The sequence below is a fragment of the Cavia porcellus genome, unplaced genomic scaffold (assembly GCF_034190915.1).
Source record: "Cavia porcellus strain 051 isolate PalLab524CR breed Dunkin Hartley unplaced genomic scaffold, mCavPor4.1 scaffold_1, whole genome shotgun sequence".
In the NCBI taxonomy this organism is placed as follows: domain Eukaryota; kingdom Metazoa; phylum Chordata; class Mammalia; order Rodentia; family Caviidae; genus Cavia; species Cavia porcellus.
The window spans coordinates 146339668-146362178 of NW_026947484.1; the positions used below are offsets into that span (position 1 = coordinate 146339668).

General features: G+C 33.2%; 1 protein-coding gene across 5 annotated transcripts in view; it reads left to right on the forward strand.

Moving 5' to 3' along the window:
* The window catches only part of Col24a1 (collagen type XXIV alpha 1 chain), a 349791-nt gene that overhangs the window by 275079 nt on the left and 52201 nt on the right, over nt 1-22511 (forward strand). For all 5 annotated transcript variants that reach the window (XR_010050132.1, XM_063257323.1, XM_063257335.1 and 2 more), the window contains one exon: nt 12371-12478. Coding sequence is in view for 4 of the 5 variants with exons in the window: in XM_063257323.1 (XP_063113393.1) it covers nt 12371-12478 (108 nt within the window). In the remaining variant the exon portion in view is untranslated. The remainder of the gene's footprint in view (nt 1-12370; nt 12479-22511) is intronic.

Here is a 22511-nt window from a genome sequence, read left to right on the forward strand (position 1 = left end):
TAACTGGTACATGTGCATAACACATTTCAATTTTCTTCTTTTCCCCCCCTCTCTCTACCTCCTTTTTATTTTTCCAGCATTATATTCATTTATTTATAAGACCTTATAAAGTTAATTGTCTCATATATAGTCTCAAAACCAGATTAATAGGCCAAAGAACATATGAAACATGTAAAGACAATTGTACTAGATCAAGGTACACTTTTAGATACATTGCCCATGCTGGACTACAATACCTTTATTTCCTAGTATCTGTTGTTTATTTCATACTTTATAGACACTGAGTTTTTCATATAAGAGAAACCAATGCAATATTTAAGTTTGCGGGTGTTTTTGAGCAAATTCACTTAATACCATGATCTCAAGGTATTTGAGGCATCTATTTATTTACAAATTACTCAAGTTTACCCTGCTTTATGGCTAGATAGAATGTCCTGCATTTGTTTCTACTGAGTGCTTCCTCAAAAAGTATATCAATGTATTTGTAGAACAGATCTTCTGAAGTCATATGCGTGTACAGATATCTTTATCATGCTTCAAACTTGTAAGACACATTTAACATGATACTGAAGAGTCAAGACAACTTAAGAAGGCATCTGCTAAAGTAATAAAATGAAGTAAAATACATTCAAATTATCTTGGATGACATAAAATTCTCTATTTTTGTATAATACAATTAGCTAGGTAGAAAATCCAGAATAACATCCCATAGTTGAACAGCACCTGGTTTTGTTACTAGTAAGCAATTAGCTGTCAGATCAAAGTCAAGGTCCACTACTTTTTAACATTTTCACAAAGTAAATTAAAAAATTTTATGCGCATAGTTAGTACAGTAGGATGTCATCATGTTGAAGTGTTTTGTAGCCATAAAAAACCTAACATTCCCTTGAGGAATCCCATTTGTAACCTCAAAGTTTTTATAAGCTACTGGTATTTATAAATATGGAAATATTTTCTATAAATGCCTCTGCTCTTTGTAGAATATTTGTTATGAACTTAGAATTATAATGCTTTGCAAAGAATTTTTCCAAGGAAATGCTGTTTGGCTAACTCATATTTAGGGGTGGTAATTTCTAACACAATGATTTCTTAAACCTACTATGCTACCAGAAAAAATACTTAATATAATGTTGTCTCTAAATACTAGCAAGTTTTCTAGAATATTTTAAACAAAGCATAACAATATCTTTCTATTGGTCTTTTTTAAATGGCATCATGGTGTTTCTTGGCTTACCTTTAAAGACTGTTGGATTTATCCACTGAGAAAAATATTTATTCTGGGATTTGTAGCATTATGCAACTGCCTGACTTTCCTAAACAATGTTTTTTTTTTTCCTTTTTTAAAAATGTGGCCAAGGAATTAAAGAATTCCTGGCATATTCACTCTGCTGTTACAAATGTTTTTTCAAGGTCATGTGACTCTAACTGATGAACAGTATTGGGGAGGCTCAAATTGCTTTTGTGAATGTCCTTCTGTACAAATGAGTGTTCTGAGGCCAGTCAACTTAGCACATCTGTAGTAAATGAGTCTACCATACTGTTTTCATTGAGTTCGACTTCTGTACAAACATAATACCTCAATCATTTAGAGAGAAGGAAAACAACTTTTCCTTGTAAAAATCATAAATCCATTTGTCACCAAAACTAAGACTTACTAGTCTATGTTTATTGCTAAAACTGGTTATTATAAAGGAAGAAATGAAACAAAACTAACAACTTGATTTAGAGTAAATCAAGGTCTTTTAGTATGGACTTTGCAGTTTGTTAGGTGAATACAGGCCTAAACATCTTCTAATGAGAGATTCTCATCTTAAAGGAATAGTGAAAATCTTGAGTTTCCCATTTCTAGATAGTTCCCAGTACTGCATAAGGAGTAAAAACATACTTCATCAGCCCACTTGAAGCCAAGCATGGAACAGTGAGGCCACCATGGAAGCCTCTACTGGGAAAACTAGCAGGCCTGGCACCTGCCTGGGCTCTGTGTTCTCTAATCTGAGAGCTAGTTACACTCAGAAAACTTCTGTTTCAAAAAAAGATATGTTTCTTTCTTCACAGTATTTTGGACAAATATACCTGCATTGACCAAACCTTTATTTAAAAAACCCTGTCAACTCTTCATTCCTAAGACATTGATTTCAAATTATGGCTCATTCTCATTACCACTTTACCCCCTCTTTCTCCTTGGTCCATTTTCTGCTCAGTAGGACCTCTTCCAGAGCAGATGAAATCCAGTCTATTTTGTTGCTTATTATCAACAAAATGAAATATTGGTGAAAGGATATAATTTTCTAGTTCAATCTTCAATAGTGTCCCTATCAGATAAAGTCAATATTCTTTGTGTTGCTTTACAATCCATATTTTTAGACTCATGTGTAACCTTGCTCTTCATGAGTGCTATGCATTTAAGTCATAATAACAACTAAGTTATTAAATACCTACTTCCACAAGTATCGAGCACTATTTCAGGTGAAGAGTATTTTTTTAACCCTCACAAAACCTCTACGAAGTAGATAAAATTATCTTTAGTTCATAGAAAAGGAAGCTGAGACTCAGCAAAACTGAGTAATTTACCCAAGATCATACAGACAACACATGATGGAACTAGTGTTCAAACTCAGGCAATCTAGTTTCAGAGCCCTATTTATAATCAGTATGGTATATTAAATATGCTTCATTACTTAGACATTACTTCCAAATACTGTGTATTTTCAGTTTATTATCTTTGTGCATGTTACTTATTCCCTCTGCTCTTCCACCCATCCTTCCCTCTGTCTTTAGGATAAAAATATTTAATGAAGGCTAGACCTTCTTCATGAGTTCTGGATCAGAGTTAAGTGTATCTGCTCTGAACTTCTATGTACTCAAGTTACTTTCTCCATCAAAGCAGTGATAATATAGATGCTAATTATTTGTCTTCATATCTACCTTTTCTGAGAGTGTTATTGTTAGATAAAAAACATACTCCAGATGCCTCATTTTTTCATAGGTGAAGCTTTGGGGAGGTATAATGACTTGCTGTTAGGAGGTGGGACTTGTTGGGAGAGGAAGGTCACTGGAGCCACAATCTTGAAGAGTGTATCTCCTTTCTTGGCTCATCACATTTCTCTCCACTTCCTGACAGGCATGATGTGAGCAGATTCACTCTGCTGTGCCTCTCTGTCATGCTATTCTGCCATGGAACCAGCCAACCATGAACTTAGTCAAAAGCCAAAATAAGTTATGGGTGTCAGTATTGTGTCTCAGCAATAAGCAAGTAACTAAGACAAGTTTTAGTAACAGAGAGGTGGAGTCATTGCTGTGACTTACTGACCACATGGCTGAGAAACCTTTGAAGCCTTTGGTTTGCAGGAGGAGGTTGAAAAGATTTGGAGATGTTGACAAGAGAATCCCTAAAATATTGTAAGCTTAGCATTGTGGAAGATTCTAGTCATAGCTCAGAAGAGCAGAATGATGATTAAAATACAAATGGTAAAGATGAATTTCAGTTTGAAACAAGGACTCAAAAGGTGTTTGAATCAAAGACCATATGTATTGTGCTGTGGCAGAGAATTTCTCTTCATTTTTCTCATGTCTTGAGACGTTTCAGAAGATAGAGATTAAGGGAAACAGATTAATTAATCTGTCAGAGGGAATTTCAAAGAAGCCCAATGTTGAAACTCTGTAATAGGTGATAACCAGCAGCTGTTAGCTATATCTACTAGGAAAAGAGGACCAAAACAGTAGAGCTGGATAATTTCAAAATTTTTGCTGGTGGCCAAGAAAAGGAAGGAAGGAAGCTCTTATAATACAGGAGGCCTATAAAATTATGCCTTCTAAAATTTTGATCCCAGCCAGTTTGGTTGCTGAAAAGATTAGTGTCAAAAAGAAGCCAATCACTTTGTATTTAAAAAATCTTGCTGATTCCCAGGATGCTTTCACCCTTCACCCTTCACAAGTCTGATGGTCCATAAGTGAGAATTTGCTTTGAGAAAAGAGCTACTGGTCACCCTGCTCAAGAACACTCATCTAAGGAATGAATTCTCTGATTCTTTACAGTGATCTGCTATTCATACACTCAGAGGTTTCTATAGCCATGATCTGAGGGTGGGGAGTAACTATTGCTGGAGCTAGCCTCAGACCCTGGCATCACTCACATGGTCCTGGATTGACAGGAAGAATGGCAGGGTTGTGAGATCAGAGAGGTCTCCATCTAGATTTCAAAAGGAGGCCTGGGAGGCCACTGCTGAGAGTGCAGTATGTGAAGCTGTGAGAGTGAAACTAAAAATGCAGTAAATTCCCCAGGAATTTGGAGGAGCCTGGGCATTTAACATCTGAGTAAAGCTCCTGGCAGTTTGCTACTGCAAGAGAGAAGCCATGAGAACTGCACCTGGCAATATTGTAGGAGTGGGCCAGGTAAGTTCTTTGGAGCTCACATCTTTGCCCTATGTGTTGGATACGAAGTTATGGGATTTAATGTTTACCCTGCTGGCTTTCAATCTTGCTTTGATCCCATTGGTTTCTATCCCCCTGTTCTCTTTTGGAAGGAGAATGTTTGCCCAGTTCCATTGTACAATGAAAGTGTTTAACTTTCTTTTCAATTTATCGAGTTTCAGAGCTAAGAGTTTGCCTGGAGTCTCAGAGGAGTCTTTACTTGGACCTTTCAGCAATGCTGAAACTGTTTAAACTTTGAGGACTCTCTAGAAACAGGCTTAATGCATTTTATGCATTTTGCATAAGAGATACACATGAATCTTTTGGAGGCCAGAGTCACAGTGTTATGTTTTGAATTTTGAATGCTCCCTCAAAGGCTCATGCACTCTTCTTATTCAGGACTTTCAGAAGAGAATTCACTATAGTTGACTTGCTGTTAGTAGAAGGGGTTGGTCAGAAGAGGCAGGTCAAGGTGAGCATTATCTGAAAGGATACATCTCCCTCCCTGACTCTTCTCATTTCTCTTTGCTTCCTGACTACTAAGCAATTTTCCTTCATTATGCCCCTCTGCCAGTCTTCTCTGGAGTTGACTGACCATGGATGAAAACCGTGAGCCAAAATAAGTTGTGCATGTTGAGTATTGTGTCCCACTGCTTAGAAAATGATTAAGACACCCACATTCCATCATTCCTGGACTTTCTTTTACAATTGTTCTTTTTATCCAAGAAATATAAACATCAACTAGTCTAAATCAAACTCAACCTTGGAGATCTGATTTATAATTTAAGTATACTATTTAACATCATCTATTTTTTAAATGTTTTAACATCTACTAAGCATTATTTTAGACATCTTCTATTGAGTGCAATAATGTGATTATTTTTATAAGAATCAAATGAAATATTATGTACAAAACATTTAATGCATTGCATCTACTTATTTAGTATTATCTTTCTACGATAATAAATGTAAATGGTTAGCCTTACAATAATTAGTTCAGTAAACAAATATTTGTTTTAGTGCCCCCAGAAAGTATAATAATGAACCATATAGGCAAAAAATTGTTTTCATGGAATAGAACATATGTGGAACAGCAAAAATTTGTTGGCATTTGGCCTTTAAAACTTATAATTTAATATGGATCAATCTAATAATTAATAATGGGCAATAAATAAGTATATAACTCTAAAAGGGTGTGAAGTGTTATGAAAGAAACAGAGTTACCAGATATAATGGGAAAGTGAGGTTACATATGGAGTAGACTAGAAGGCCTCACTTAAGCTGAGGACTGAAGATCAAATGGATTAAGGTATCTAGGAGAACTTTCTGTGTGAAAAGAACCAAAATGAAAATTCTAACAGTTAGGAAGAACTGACATGTTCACTGGATTAATGGTAGACTGAATAATACAGTAGTGTCAGTATAGTCTTAGTTATTTTCATGTAAAAAGATGCACATTTTTTCTTCATAGGGATATGAACCTATAATGTCTAAGAACCAAACTACAGTTAAAAAATCCTCTTCTAGTAATCTTGTGATTGTGCATTGAGCTCTGAATAAAGGAAATTTCACAAAGTACCCTTATTCTGTCCAAAATTCTAATGACATTTGCCCTGCATAATTTTCAGGGATGATAAATCATTAGTTGTTCTAGTGGAACGATATAGTTCCTGTGAGTTAAAAGTATCAGAATGCCTATATTCATTACATCTGAACAAAAGGTTAGCTTTGTTTACTATTAGGAATGGACATAAGTCAAACAGACCTATTTTCACCACCTCAAGATTTGCTTCAATCCTGCTCTCAATTTCCTAAGCATTCATATTTTAGAGATTCAAAACTAAAATTACTTCTTAACTTCAGCATAAAGCTCATTCATAAATCTTACTTCTAGCAGTTGGCTAGCTTACTTATGACTGGCTCTGTAGGAAAATATTATGAATGATACATTATTTATATATGTTAGCCTTGCATATAATCACCTAATAATTACTATCCCACATATTTTTAAGCAGCCAATTCTTTCCTAGGAAGGATATATTTAGTAAACTAAATAAAATAAGAAATTTCTTCTTGAACAAAAGTGTTTTTAGTTGCTAGAGTAAAGGAAGCAAAATTACTTCTATAATTTATAGGCTTTTTGGCTTCAGAAAAAAAATACAGTATTTATGCAGCCTAATACTAAAAAAAAGAAACTGTAGTATAGCATACTTATTATTTATACTATAGCATGTAAATTAATTTTACATGTTAATTAATGTTATCATCTTCTCACATAGTTAATATCTATATGACCATAATGTTATGTGTACAACATAGGGAAAACAAATGTTTTCCCAAAAAATGAAGGTAGTACTTTAAGAAAAAAAAATTCCTTTGTAGGACAGTCATTTTTTAAATAGCATTCTACTGTTGAAAAATCAATGAAATTGACATTATAAATATGTGTGATTCCACTCAACATAATTTTACAGGTAGTATTCTTTAGCTAATCCTATCCTATCTATAGATTTTTATCATTGCCCAGATTTAATAAATTTTATGTATTTATTATTTCTCAATATATGTGTTTCAATCCTTATGAGAATAAGACAGCTAAACCCAAGGTCAGGGAGACTCATAGAATAACATTCTTTTTGCTATCTTTCACTTACATACACACCAGGTATTATCATTTCAACATCTCTCTCTCTGTGTCTTTCTTCTACATATGTACAGGTGGTCCGATTTTCCTTCACATATCTTTCAGTACCCAAGGGGGAAGTCAAAGTGAAAAGCAATGCCGTCTTTTATCCTGTCATCAGGTGAAATAAATCAATATAACTGGATAAAAAGTAACTTGGAGTGGTCGATCTTTTTATTGCCCTAACATCAAGTACAGTATTTGTTTCCTTAGTCTCAGGCTTGGGCAGCCATCACTTTCAGTGTTACCAGAACTGACCACATTTTGTTGCAAAGCTCAGACTTGATTTCTTTAAGGGGACTGGATTCTGCCTGAGAATAATGGAACTCTCTGGCCATGACACGTCATGTACTTTTACTCTTGTCATTATATTAATTTTTAAGACTCAGGTAAACTGTTAATTGATTATAGCATCTCTGACCAAAATTTATAACCACTATGATTTTATTTACTTTTAAAATTTTCCCAGAATGACTTTCCCTTTGCTGAATACATTTAGACAAATCATTTAAAAGACATTGGAAAGAATGCCTAGGGATTAGCATCTGTTCCATTTGAAAACAAAATTAATTGTCCATCTGTGTATTCATAATAAAAAATATTTGTTATTTACTTGTCTGAAACATTATTTGGAACTTTGTACAGAACATTCTGCCACTATCCTTAAAATTCTTTCTAAAAAACCAATATGAATAATAAATGATTTGGAAAATATTCACTGGGCTGGATTGAATGTTTGATAGCCCTGCAAATAAATGAAGTTTCTAGTTAACCCTAAGTAGGGTTTCTAGTCAGGCCTATTTACTCCCTATTATTATCATCTGAAAATATCTGTTGAATGTTCAGTATGTTTGAATGTCCATTGTCTGAGTCTAACTCAGAAGATAATTTTTTCTCTTGGTAAATATGTTCTTAAAAATCACCTAGAATTATAGCTAATGTGAGGTATTTTAAAATCATCTAGAATAAGGGTACATTATTCATATAATGCAACTCCCCATGATACTGACTACATTTATAATACATCTAAAGATAAAAACACCACCAAGAAACCTCCACACTTTTTTTCTTTAATTCGTATTCTGGTCTACCTCTGTAATTTAATTTTCACCAGTTTAACTATAGAGTTAACTATAGAGTAATTTTCAGGTCTATTTGTTTCTTGCATGCCCTTTCTTCATCTTTTACATTTAATCTTTCTAAAAATCTGCTTTTTTTTTTTTTTTTTTTTTTTTGTAAGTCATTGGTTTCTTTAAATAGTTCGGCTTTTTAATTTTTTTCTTTTTTTTTTTTTTTTTTTTTTTGTCTTTTTCCTTTTTATCGGTACTAGGGATTGAACTCACCACTGCCTGCTTGCAAGGCAGGCGCTTATGCCGCTGAGCTAAATCTCCAGCCCCTAAATTTTTTAATTAGGGAGGTTCTATGCATCAGAATTTTGTTTTTAAAATATGAATTTAAGTAAAGTCATATTCTCTCTAGAGACCTGGCCACTGGTGTAACACCAATATTATTCTACCTTTATTGAAAGTTTGTATCCTAAAGTCTCAAACGACTATAGAAGGATTTTATTTCATTTGTATTAATGAGTTCTAAAAATGGCAGTATCACATGACCGTTGAGTTCTCATGGCTCATATGGAAGGTTCATTACCAGATAATTTATCCCAGAGGTCCCCCTCTCCCTCCCCCTCCCCTCACCCCTCCCCCTCCTCCATTCCCCTCCTCCTCCTTCTCCTCTGCCTTCTCTTTTAGATCCTCCTCTTTCCTTTATCCCTCCTTCTCAGAACCCCCTCCTTCTTCCCCTTTTCTCCCCTCTGTACAAACTGTATCTTTATAATGATTCAGTTACAATATTGAATAAGAAATGGTGAGACATAAAAATGATTGATATAGATTGGGATAAAAACATCTTAAAAATCAAGCTAAGTAATATAAACCTATATCCCATACATACATCCCTGTAAGAACCTAACGTGCCAACCAATGGATATAAAATACCTGTTTATTCATTACTTTAGTGAGTTTTATGATCATGAAGAAAAATTTAATGTAAAAAGGTAATATTTTAAATAAACTGAATTTTTACCATAAGCAAAATAGTAATAAAATGTGAGATATGTGGTGATACAATTATCTGGAGAAAACCACTTTTACCATTTGATACTGACTTTATTTTTCAAATACCATTCTCTCAAACTAGACCTTCCACAGGAATGATTCTAGTCTATCTTGACCTAAGCCTTTCCTCCTACCACATTCATAAATTTAAATAAGTTTTATGGCTACCATCTTATTAGTTCCTTTTCTAATTACCAGTGGTGGCAATTTCTATTCCTCAGAACCTCTCAAATATTTTATATTTTCCTTCTTATCTGGCAATGTTTTTTTACATTTTTGTCTTCATTATAATTATTTATATTCAATATTATATTCCATCTATATCACTTTTTGGTTTCTTAAAACAAGAGCCATATTTATATTTGTGTTTATCAGAGGACTTCCTATGGTATCATCTTTAGAATATGTCACAATCAATAAATCTTTGTCTGAGTGCATGAGAACTATTACATAACCTAATTCTGTATTCTAGGTATCAGCTTAGAAAGTAGCAATCATCTCCTATTAGAGAGGTCAGCAAATTCTTTTGTACATATGTAAGTATTTTAGGTTTTTAAGGGCAAGAAACAAGATCAAAGATATTACTAAGGAACTAACACAAGAAAGAAAGTTTCAGTGGTCAATCAGTTAGCAAATGGTACATAATACGAGAGAAAAATTTTCACAAAAACTTTATTTATAAACTTAAAAAATGTAAGAAAAGCCAACTTTTGTAATGACTGCTAATAAGAAAAGTGGAAATTTTTACAGGAGATAATATTTAACTTATTATAATACCCTATTATCAAAAGTTTTCTGTGCATCTGTTAATGCTGATTTGTTATTTGATTTGAGTATTTTACATACTTCACCTTTGAAAATTCTTTTCACACAGATAGGCACTGCCACATACTACATTTTCATGAGCATGTGATTTTGAGTATATTCATTGTTTAGAAGGAATTTACAAAATTATATTAGACTCTTCCCTTGATATTTGTGTCTTAACATGTTGTTACACTGTCAATCATTGCCAGTTGAAAATTTGGTAGATATTCCCAAAATTAAAAGTCAAATGGATTTTGAAATACAGAAATTTCTTACATCTCTGATTAAAATACGCTTGTAAAACTGAAGCCAGAAAAATCTATCCATTGTAAATCTGTGTAGGAATAAAAATTTCACTTATATTAATTTTTGACAGTACAGTAAGTTACTGCTTTACATTACTTGTGATTTGTTGTTAAAAAATGACTTTACCACAGTATATATTTCACATATAAACACTGTTCTGTTTTGGAATTTTGGATATAATTTATTAATAATCATTATATAAGCTAAACCAAAACCTAACTTTCAAAGCCATTCATTATTCACTTGCATTGAGAACAGTTTCTCTCATTCCAAAAAAAAAAATCTCAAAAAAACTTTAACCCTGCTAAACCATCAAACAGGTGTGTAACAGGACAATTCTGACTATTCTGCTTCTATTTCTAACAAGCATTTCACACAACTAATGAATTTAAATCTGTAAAAGTTCATGGAATTCACTGTTAACACCCAGGCGTGGTAACATGTGCTAAATTCCAGGGTTTTCCTCAGAGTACCTGAATAGTCACAGCTTTAAACAGCTTGCCTATTCACAAGTAGAATGACTCTTTTTCTAATCCAAGGCTATCAATTTTATTGCCTCTTAGCAAATTCCACTTCAGGTTGAACTAATTTAGTCTTTTCTTAACTGAAAATATTCTCATTTCTAGTTACCCGACAGGTTAATTCTTCCATCACTTCAAACTCTGCTTTGACTCTTTTAATGAACAACTGAGAATTAGACTGTCTTCTAGTGCCTGATCTAGAATCAAAGAAAGTCACTCAAATCATTGGTCTTGGTTTTTAATTGACTATTCTTGCTGCGCCAGTGTCTTCAACATTTCAAGCAGTTATTCTTAGCAAAAGTCTTACCAATATTAAACAAGTTTATTTCCTATGTGTTTTAATTAAGTTTCCATAAACGTGAGACTTTCAGGGTAAAAGCAGAAATTTACTTTCACTGAAGCCTCATTTCAATTATTGTGAAGGAATTCTGCTGTCATAAGATATTACATTGTAAGTTTTTGAACTTTTCTGGCTGTCACATTATGTCAAGTGGGAATACTCTGTTGGGTGCTTGGTTTAACAATACTCTAAGTGTATTTTAAAAACAGCTGCAGTATCACTACATAGTAAACACAAGGCTTTGTCATTTGATAATGTGATCCACATTTCATCATTCCTTAAAAATAACAAAGTCCATTTTCCTTTTTCTTTGACTTAATATGTTTGTACTCATAACAAAACAAAAGGTCACAGAAAACAGTATTTTTCCACTAGAAACAATATCAAGTTATAACTTACTACAATTTCTTATGTACCAAACAGCAGTGCAAAGAAATGGCGGTGCCACATAAACTCTCTGCTGTAACTGTTCAGCCCTGTTATTATAGTGGAAATCAACCAAAGACAGTAAATACATAAATGATAGTGGCCATTTCAATAAAACTTTGTTTCTGTTTGCTGAAATTTTAATTTTGTATATTTTTCACATTTCTTTAAGTATTGTTCTTTTGATTTTTCTCATTTAGAAAGGTTGAAAAGGTTATTATATAAGGGTCATGAGCTATACAAAAACAGATAGATGAATGGATTTGCTCTAGAAACAATAGTTTACCAACCGTGGTTTAGGATTTGGTTTTAAGGATATACTATCTGCTTGCTTAACTTTATTCTCAAACTATTTTTAGTAAATCTTATAGAATCATGTGTGGTTGTGGAACAAAATATCCTTTATACAGAGATATTACTCAGTTTCCAGAGTTTTTCGAATATACCAAAGTATACTGAAAAAGTTAGAATAAAGCAAAATCGAATTTGTACATAGACCATATAACTTAGAAGGTACTGTCAGACTTTGTACTGCCTCAGTGTTATCATTTTTAAAACCCAAGATCATTATATTAATTGTAATTACAGATCTCAAGAGAGTGATGGGTGTTCGCAAAACATTTTTGGTTTTACTCATTTGGGAAACTCCTGGACAGTATGTCAGTAGCAGTCTTTCAGAAAACATTTCCTACATTTGTAGAGCCTTTAGATTAATGTTCTAGAAATCTCCCAGCTTTTATTTCTTATCTGTATTATTTAGGGCATCAGAGGCAGTCCAGGAAAAACAGGACTGGCTGGATCACCAGGTCCTCGAGGATCAAAAGGTTCATCAGGCCTTCCAGGAAGCCCTGGAGCTCTAGGCCCTAAGGTACTTTAATGTTTCCTTCTGGCGGTTGAGCAATATTGTACATCCTTACTGATCACTGACTAGATAACAGGATTTTAAGATTAATAGCTTTTAATAAAATTTCACTAATGCCAAAAACACATTAGGGAAAAAGATAAGTGTGTGACCTGTATATATCCATTTCCTGTGATAGTGATAGTGCATGTAATTTGGGATAACCCATAACTCATTAACTGAGACATAACTATGCTTTCAAAAATGCTTCGGTGGGAAAGCAGAACAGTAACAGAGCATTTGCCTACCATGCACAAGGCCCTATTAATTTCTTGCATCACAAATGAGCATATATGTGCACCACACATACAAACACACACACACACACACACACACACACACACACACACACACTCACATACTACCCGTCTTTGATAAATCTGGGCTACTCTTCCTCCTCTGCCATCAGATAAAAATTGCATTTACTATACTTTCTGTCCATCTAGATCTGAACCTAACCAACCAATTAATAACTCTTACAGTAGTATAGATTGCTTCTCACAGTCAAAGTGATAATAATTAAGTTTTGCATCATACAAAACTTCTCTTAAAAATACAGGATGCAGAAATTAGTGTCTAAAGCTATTTCTTAAATACCTAGGATTAAGACATTGGTACCTTACCTTATTACCTCTTAACTTGATTTTCATTACTCTACTTGTAAAAAGTTTTTAAATTTCTAGCCCATACATGTAAACTGAAAATAATGACTCAGTTGCTTTCTATTTAGAAGTTTAGCCTTTTACCAACCAATGGGTCACAGATGAAGTTAAAGAAGAAATTAAACAATATCTACAATTAAATCAAAATGCAGATACAACATACCTAAACCTGCAAAGAAAGCAGTGTTAAGAGGGAAATATACAGCAGTGAATTCTCATATCACGAAAATGAATGAACACAAATAAACAACCTAATATTGTACCTTAAGAGTCTAGAAAAAAAAAGACCAAGTCAAGGCCAAAGCTTATGGAAGGGAGGAAATTATAAAAATCAGAGGACAAATTAATGCAATCGAGACTAAGAAAACAATGTACAAAGAATTAATGAATCAAAGAGCTAATAATACATAAAATTGATAAATCCCTAGCCAATATTGTGAAGAAAAGGAATGAAAAAAACTCATTCATGCAATTAAGAATGAAAAGGATGGGGCTGGGGATTTAGCTCAGCGGCATAAGCGCCTGTCTTGGAAGCAGGCAGTCGTGAGTTCGATCCCTGGTACCGATAAAAAGGAAAAAGACCAAAAAAAAAAAAAAAAAAAAAAAAAAAAAAAAGAGAATGAAAAGGATGAAATTACCTCAGTTCCTATGGAAATTCAGATCATGGATAACTATGCTGAAAATCTTTATTCATATAGACTGGAAAACACAGAAGAAATAGATAGATTCCTCAAACATATGACTTACCAAAACTCAATCAAGAAGATATAAAAAATTTTAATAACTCAGTTACTGAAATTGAAAATGTAATTAAAAACTTATGAGTGGAGAAAAGCCCAGGCCCTGATGAATTCACAGCAGAATTCTACAAGAAATTTAGAGATTTACCATCAAAACTCCTCAAACTCTTTAATGAAATTGAAATGGAAGCAGTGCTCCCTAATTCACTGTCGAGTACCTAAATCATTTTGGTAATACCCTGATGCCAAAACCAGAGAAAGACCCAACCAAAAAACAACAGGTCAATCTCCACAGTGATCATAGGTTTAAAAATTCTCAAAAAGTACTAGCAAACAGAATGCAGCAAAAGGGGTTGGGGATTTAGCTCAGTGGCATAAGCACCTGCCTTGCAAGCCTGTGGTCATGAGTTTGATCCCTGGTACCAGTAAAAAATACAAAATACAAAAAAAAATTGCTTCAGAATGCAGCAAAAGCACTGAGAAAATTATACATCATGACCAAGTGGAATTCATCCCAGGAATGCAGAATTGGTTCAACATATGCAAATCAATAAACAGAATGTACCACATCAACAAAGCCAAAGGAAAAAAAATCATATGATCATCTCAATAGGTGCAGAAAAAGCTTGATAAAAATCTAACAGCCATTCATGACAAAAAATCCTACAGAAAATTGGAATAGGAGGTCTTTACTTCAATCTGATAAAAGCTATCTATGACAAATCAACAGCCAACATACTAAATGAATAAAGACTGAAACTATCATTTAAAATCAGAAACAAGACAAGAATATCCACTATCACCGTTCCTATTCAATATAGTTCTGGAAACATTAGCCAGAGTAATTAGAGAAAAGAGAGAAATAAAAGGAGCAAGGACAGGAAAGCAAAAAGTCAAATTATCATGATTTGCAGATGACATGATAGTGTTCATAGACAACCCCAAAAATTCTATCAAAAGTCTACTAGAGCTAATATGCAAGTTCAGTATCAGAGCTGAACACAAAATCAACACTCAAAAATCAACAGCGTTCCTGTACTCAAAAACAAACTCGCTGGGAGAAAAATTATGGAAATAACACCTTTTATAATATTCAAAAAAATGAAATGCTTAGGAACCAATCTAAGAAAAGATGTAAAAGATCTCTATATTGGAAACTATAGTACTCTAGAAAAAGGAGATTGAAGAAGATATTAGAAAATGGAAAGATATCTCTTATTGTTAGAAAGAAAGAACCAACATTGTGAAAATGGCCATACTCTCAAAATTGTTATATATATATTTAACGCAGTCCAATCAATATACAATTAGTATATCTCACACATCTAGAGAAAATATTCCTAAACTTCATTTGAAAACAGAAGAGACCTAGAATAGCAAAGGCAGTCCTAGGCAACAAAGGCAAGGCAGGAGACACCACAATCCCATACTTGAAATTATACTACAAAGCTACTGTGATAAAATCAGCATGGTCCTGGAAAAAAAAAAAAACAGACCTTAGGATCAATAAAATAGACTAGAAGATGCAGGCACAACTGCAAAGACACTCAGCCACCGTCTCTTTGACAAAGGGACTAAGCATGTTCACTGGAAGAAAGATAATCTCTTTAATAAATGGTCCTGGAAAAACTGGCTTTCTACAAGCCAAAGACTAAAATTAGACCTATATCTATTACCATGCACAAAACTAAAGTTAAAATGGATCTAAATATTAAAATGGAAACATTAAATCTACTGGAAGAGAAAGTAGGTAAAAATTTTGAAGACATAGGTGTAAGCAGAGACTTCATGAACAAAACCCAAATAGCATGAGAAATACTTCAAACAATCAACAACTGGTATCTCATTTTATTAAAAAAAAAAAACTTCTGCACATTAAAAGAAATCACCAACAGAGTGAAAAGATAACTCAGAGTGGAAAAAATTTTATGCAATTGATCCTTAGACAAAGGACTTCTGTCTAGAATATATAAAGAGCTGAAAAAGATTAGAACCCTCTCAAATTCAAAGACCCAGTCCAAACATGGGAACTGAGATCAATATACACTTTTCAGATGAAAAAAATGAATGGAAAATAAATATATGAAAAACCGTTCAACATCATTGGTCATCTGAGAGACAAATTAAAACAATACTGAGATTCCTGCTCACTCCAATAAGGATGGCTATCACCAAGAAATCAACCAAAAATAAATATTAGAGGAGTTGTGGGGAAAAAGGAACCCTTCTCCACTGTTGGTGGAAATGTAGACTGCTGCAACCACTATGGAAATCAGTGTGGAGGTTCCTCAAAAAACTAGGATTAGAGGTCCCGTTCAACCCAGAAATTCCACTTGTGGGTATTTCCCCAGAAAAATTAAAAACATCGTACCACAGATATATATGCACCCATGTTCATAGTAGCTCAATTTGTAATAGCAATATCTTAGAAACAACCCAAATGCCCATTAGATGAGGAATGGATAAAAAAGATGTTTTTATAGAATGCAGCACTACTCAACTATAAAGAAGGACAAACTTCAGACATTTATAGGGAAATAGATGCAACTTGAGACCATATTAGTAAGTAAAATAAATCAGACTCACATGTATAAATATCCTATTGGCTACCTAGTGTAAGAAGCTGAAAAATAAATAGGATCCAGAATGTACATTAGATATTGTGAAGTAGAAGGAAGCTGTTCAAAAGGAAAGAGAAACTGGGGTGTGGGAAATGATAACGGAAAAGCAAAAATAAAGAAATATATATTTGTGCATATATATATATATATATAATATATACACAGTTAAGATAATTATACTACCCATTGATATTTGTTCGTTGAAAAGAAAAGTGTGTGCCTGTATTGTTTGATCAATTCTCATGCCTGTAGCTTGTAACAGGAGCAACTATTTTGAAAATAACAATACACAATGTACTAACCAATATTACTCTCCTACAATCTTATTTTGAAATTTTGTACCATTGTTTTTATTGAGATTCTTTCTTTTAAAAAAAAAAGTCCTAGAGAAATAAGAATAATCCAAATCCACAACAAGTACAAGAAAGGAAATTATAAAGATAGGAACAGAAAATAATGAAATTGAAACAAAATACCCACCAAAAATCACTACAAAGAATCAATGAATCAAATGGTTAGTTCTTGGAAATGATAAGCAAAATAGACAAAACATTTAGCCAAACTTATCCAAAGAAGACCCATATGAATTCAATTAGAAATGAAAAATATAAAATCGCAGTGTTTACTGCTGAAATGCAGAGAATTATAAGTATTTTGAAAACCTGTGCTCCAAAAAATTGGAGATTGTAGAAGAAATGGTTAGATTTCTAGGCACCTTTGAGTTACCAAAATTGATCCGAGAAGATATAAAATCCTGAACAGTCTGATAACAGGGAATGACTCATAAGCAGTTAAAAAAAAAAAAACCTACCAACTAAGAAAAGCCCACTAACCAATGGATTCATTATTAAATCTTACCACAACTTCAGGGAAGAATTAGTGACAATACTACTCAAACTCTTCCATGAAATCAAAAGATAAATACTTCCGAATCTTTCCTTGAAGCTAGCATTTTCCTGGTACCAAAGCCAGACAAGGACTTAAAAAAAAAAAGAAAACTAAAGACCAGTTTCCTCATCTGTCATACTTGGGAGTGATACAACCAGAAGTCATTATGGGAAAGGAGTTTGTTGTTTTAGAAGCTACTTGGAATCAGAAGCCACAGAACAGCTATACTTTAGGGTTTCTGGGGTCACAGTACACAGTTACACAGTTACAGTCATAAATGACAAACATTAAGAGGTGAACTAGTTACAGATTTCCAGAGAAATTTAAGCATTGGCATGTTCAGGTTGTGAAAGACACAGTAGTCCCACCTTCAGTGGTGAAAGGCCAGGCCAGTCATGTGGTTTTCTTAGGAGACTGAGTCTTAAAGAGCCTACATTTAATCCAGCAGACTGGTTGGCTGCCTCATTGCCTACTTTCAGTACCAAGTTCAGTGGTCTCTTTGCTTTTCATCTGCCCGTGTGGTCAGTTATATATGCCTCAGCTTAGACACTCATCACATCTTGCAATGAATAGACAGAAGCAAGGGGGACACCTCACAGGCCATAAAGCTAGTCAGAGAAAGAAATGACTTCAGATACACAAAAGGATACAGACACTAACAGCCACTGAAATGTATACAGTCCTCAAGCAGAAATCACACCATTGACTGACCACATCCAGTTAGGAAAGAGAGGACAGAACTTAGAATTCACATAGCAAAAAAGTGGGCATGAAAACACAGTCGGCCATAATTGTAGCTCACAACCCACGACCCATATCTCATGGGTTCCAGTCACATAGGTCCTGGAAAGAAACCAGTTACAAAAATATATCGAGAAAATTTTTTATTCATTTCTCTTTTTATTTTAAGGGAGTGGTGTCTTCTTGTTTTTGATTATTTTTATACTTTGCTCTTTTTTTCTTATTTTTTTCTTTTTCTTGTGTTTCCTTTTCTTGTTGTCTTTACCCAGTTCTGTTAGCTTTCCTTTAGTTTTTATTCAGATTTTAATCTCATTTTTCTCTTTCTTTGCAGCTTCATTTTCTTTGCTTTTCAAATTTTATTTCTTTCATTTTCCCCTCCTCCATTATTACTATTATTAAGATTTATTTTTAGCTATTTAGCTGACTCTATGCTATGATTACTGAATTCTTTTCTATTGTAAATGATAGTATAGTTGTAACTTTTAATAGATATTTACTCTGTTGATTTGTATTTTGATGTAAACTATTATTGCAAATCTCTTTTTTATTGCTAAAAATGATATAGTTATACCTATTATTGGGTGTTACAGTATATCAATAACTGGTAAATTTATTATTTCTACTAATATTGCTGATTTCCATTGTTAATTAGTGGCATAGTTGTTGCTTTTCACTAGTCTATTGTGTGCCAGTATCTGTTCTGTCTTTTTGTCATCAACATTACCATGGTTCATTTTCTCTCTGTGAGTGATGCTGGGGATCAAGCCCTCAAAAGAAGGTTGAACACTAAAAAAAAGACCTCTATTACCCTGAATAGGTTTAGGAGAGATATAAACACCAAAACATAACCAAACCAAGATCACCACATAATGACAATTAAGAAATCTCTAAAATAGTGACAGAATTTCTCTAACCTACCTGCTCTTCAACCCAAAGCACAAAAATAAAAGAAACACGAGAAAAGAAGGCAACAGGATGTACACCAAAACTCTTACCTCTTCAAAAGCTGATCTTACAGATTCAGAAGTAGAAGATGTAGGCAAAGAACTAAAAATAGGGCTGGTGATTTACTTCAGCAGTGTAAGCACCTGCCTGGAAAGCATGAAGTTATGAGTTTGATCCCCGGTATCAAATAACAACAACAATAATAATAATAATGTTCAAATTTTTAAAGAGATAAAGAAAGAAACATATAAGCAAATGCATGAGATGTTTATCAAGCTCAATGAGGACTTGCTTAAAAGAGATAAAGGATTCTATCATTCAAATGTTTGGTGGGCTTAAGGAAGAAAGAAATAAACTAATTGAGTTAAGCAAAACAATACAAAACACAAATGGCAACTTCAGAAAAGAATTAGAAATTATAGGAGGAAAGAAACCAAGCCAGTATATATGTTATGAAAAATTCAATCAACAAAAATTCAATTCAATGAAAAATTCATGGTAGTAGAGTTGACCAGCATGAGAATAGTGTTTGAATTAGAAGACAAGGTGGATGTAGTAGATAAAAGCTTTAATAAAACCCCTAAAATGACAAGACACTATGCAGGCTGAATGCCAAGTTGTTAGATGACTGAAAAGAGAAAAAAGAAAACAAACCCTCAGAATTACAAGAGTAAAGGATAAATTTAAACAAAACCAATAAGCTATAAAAACTTTATTCACTGAAATCGTAACAGAAAAATTTCCAAATCTGAGAACATAATACAACAAGTACAAGATACATATACAACTCCAAATAGCCAAATCCAGTAGATACCTCCACAACACACCTTAATTAAAATTCCAGAAACTGAGAAAAAGGAGGGCATATTAAAAGCTGTTAGAAAAAAAACAGAAAATAACCTATAAAAGTAATCCCATCAAAGTAATTGTGGGTTTTTCAGCACAAATATTAAAAGGCAGGAGAGCTCAGAGGGAAGTTTTCCAGTCCTGAAAAGAAAACAGCTGTCAACCCATATTTTATATCTTGAGGAATTAGCCTTCAAAACTGATAGAGAAGTAGGCTTCTACAACAAAGACTCCTATAGAAATACATGACCATTATATAAACACTGCAGAAAAGACTTAAAGGAATCCTCAAGAGAGGAAAGCCCAAGGGAAAGTATACATTTAACTGAGAGGGTAAACAAAAGGAAACAGCACTGAAAAAAAAATAAAATCATAGATTTCAATATATGCTTTATGACAGTAACTTCCAATGTCAGCACTTTCCACTTCCCAATCAAAATACATATTCTGGCAGATTAGACTTTTTTTTAATGTAACCATATATTGCTTACAGGGACCACTTTACTTCCAAAAGGAAGAACATAGACTGAAAGCAAAAGAATAGAAAATGATACTCCATCGGCCAAAGCCCAATAATAACCAAAAGTAACTAATTTTCAGACACAGCAGATATCAAGCCGAAATTTACCAGAAGAAACAAAGATGGCCAGTAGTTACTAGTAAAGGAAATGATTCAACAAAAAGTGATAAAAATTCTAATACCTTTATTCACAGGTTTAATTCAGTTGTTATTTCTTTGCTGACTTTTGTATATCTCTTTGTGACAATGGGATATTAAGGTCCCCCTTTACAATTTGTTATTACATATTTGATTATTCATATCTACTAGTATTTGTCTTATGCAGTTGGGTGCTCCCAAATTTGGAACCTATGTATTTATGATTGTTATGTCTTCCTCTTGAATTTTTCTCCTAACAAGTATGTAGAATCTAAACAGCTACTTTTAAAATAACATTATACAATATATTAACTATTAATTAACTATTGTTAATTTCCTATTTTTTTCAAATTCTGTATCATTGTTATCCTTTTTTGTTTTTAAAATTAAAAAAAAATTCTAAATACCTATGCACCAAATGTCAATGCACACAAACTCATAAAAGAGGAACTACTGGAATTCAAAGGACAGATGGGCACCAGTATAATTACAGTGAGGACTTTATTACCTCACCTCACAATTAGACAGGTCAACTAGATTTTTTTAAAAAATCAGTTACACCACATCATTTAACAAATGAACTTAACAGTCATCTACAGAATGTTTCATTCAACAACAAAATACATTTTTCTCAACAGCACACAAAACTTTCCCCTAACAAATCTCTTAGGCCGTGAGGTATGTTTAGATAAATGCAAAAAATTGAAATAATTTCCTACATACTTCCAGCAGAATGAAGTTAGTAATAAACAGCAATAGAAGCCACAGAAATACTTGGAAGTTAAAAATTATATTATTGAGTAACCAGAAGGTCACAGAAAAATTAGGAAAGAAATGAAAATGTTCCTATTATCAAATGACAGTGGAACACAATGAAAACTGTTCTGAGTAGGAAACTTACAGCTGTAAATGCAAGCATAAAAAGAACAGAGTGATCTAAAATAAGTAACTTGATAATGTACCTCAAGATCCTAGAAAGACAAGAACAATCCAAATGTGAAACTAATACAGGAAACAAATTATAAAGCTCAGGGCAGAAACTGATGAAATTGAGACCAAAAAAGTAAAAGAGGGGAGCTGGGGATTTAGCTCAGTGGCATAAGTGCCTGCGTTGCAAGCAGGCAGTCGTGAGTTCAATCCCTGGTACCAGTAAAAAAGGAAAAAGACAAAAAAAAAAGAGGTCAATGAAGAAAAAAAGAGTTGATTCTTTGAAATGATGTGAAAGGGATTTGGTGGTGGGGAGACTGAAGGGAAAAGAGGGAAAAGGGAAGTAAAAAAATCAAGATGAAATATATATCTGTATATATATGAAATAATTCCTATACCATGAGTGCCTTTCTTATATATTAATAAACTGAAAAATTAAAAATTAGAAACTCATGAAACATCATAACCAAGTTGGTTTTATTCCAGGGTTGCAGGGATAGTTCAACATGCATAACTTTGTAAATATAATACATGACATAAATAGAAGTAAGGATTAAAATTACATGATCATTTCAGTAAATGCATAAAAAATCTTTGTTAAAATCCAATAATCATTTCATGATTTAAAAAAAAAAAACTTGTAAAAACTTGTACAGAAGGACCTTACCTTAAAATAATAAAAACCATTTATAATAAACCCATTGCCAACATTATACTAAATGGGGGAAAGCTTAAACCATTTATACTAAAACCAGGAACAAGACAAAGATGACAATTCACACTACTCCTGTACAATACAGAATTTAAAACTTTAGCCAGAGCTATTAGAAAAGCTCTGAGAGAAAAGAGAAAGGAATAAAAGAGATTCAAATATGAAAGACATCAAAATATCTTTATTTGCAGATAGCATGATCCTTCCCATAGAATTTCCAAACATAACCACCAGAAGACTCTTAGAATTAATAAATGAGT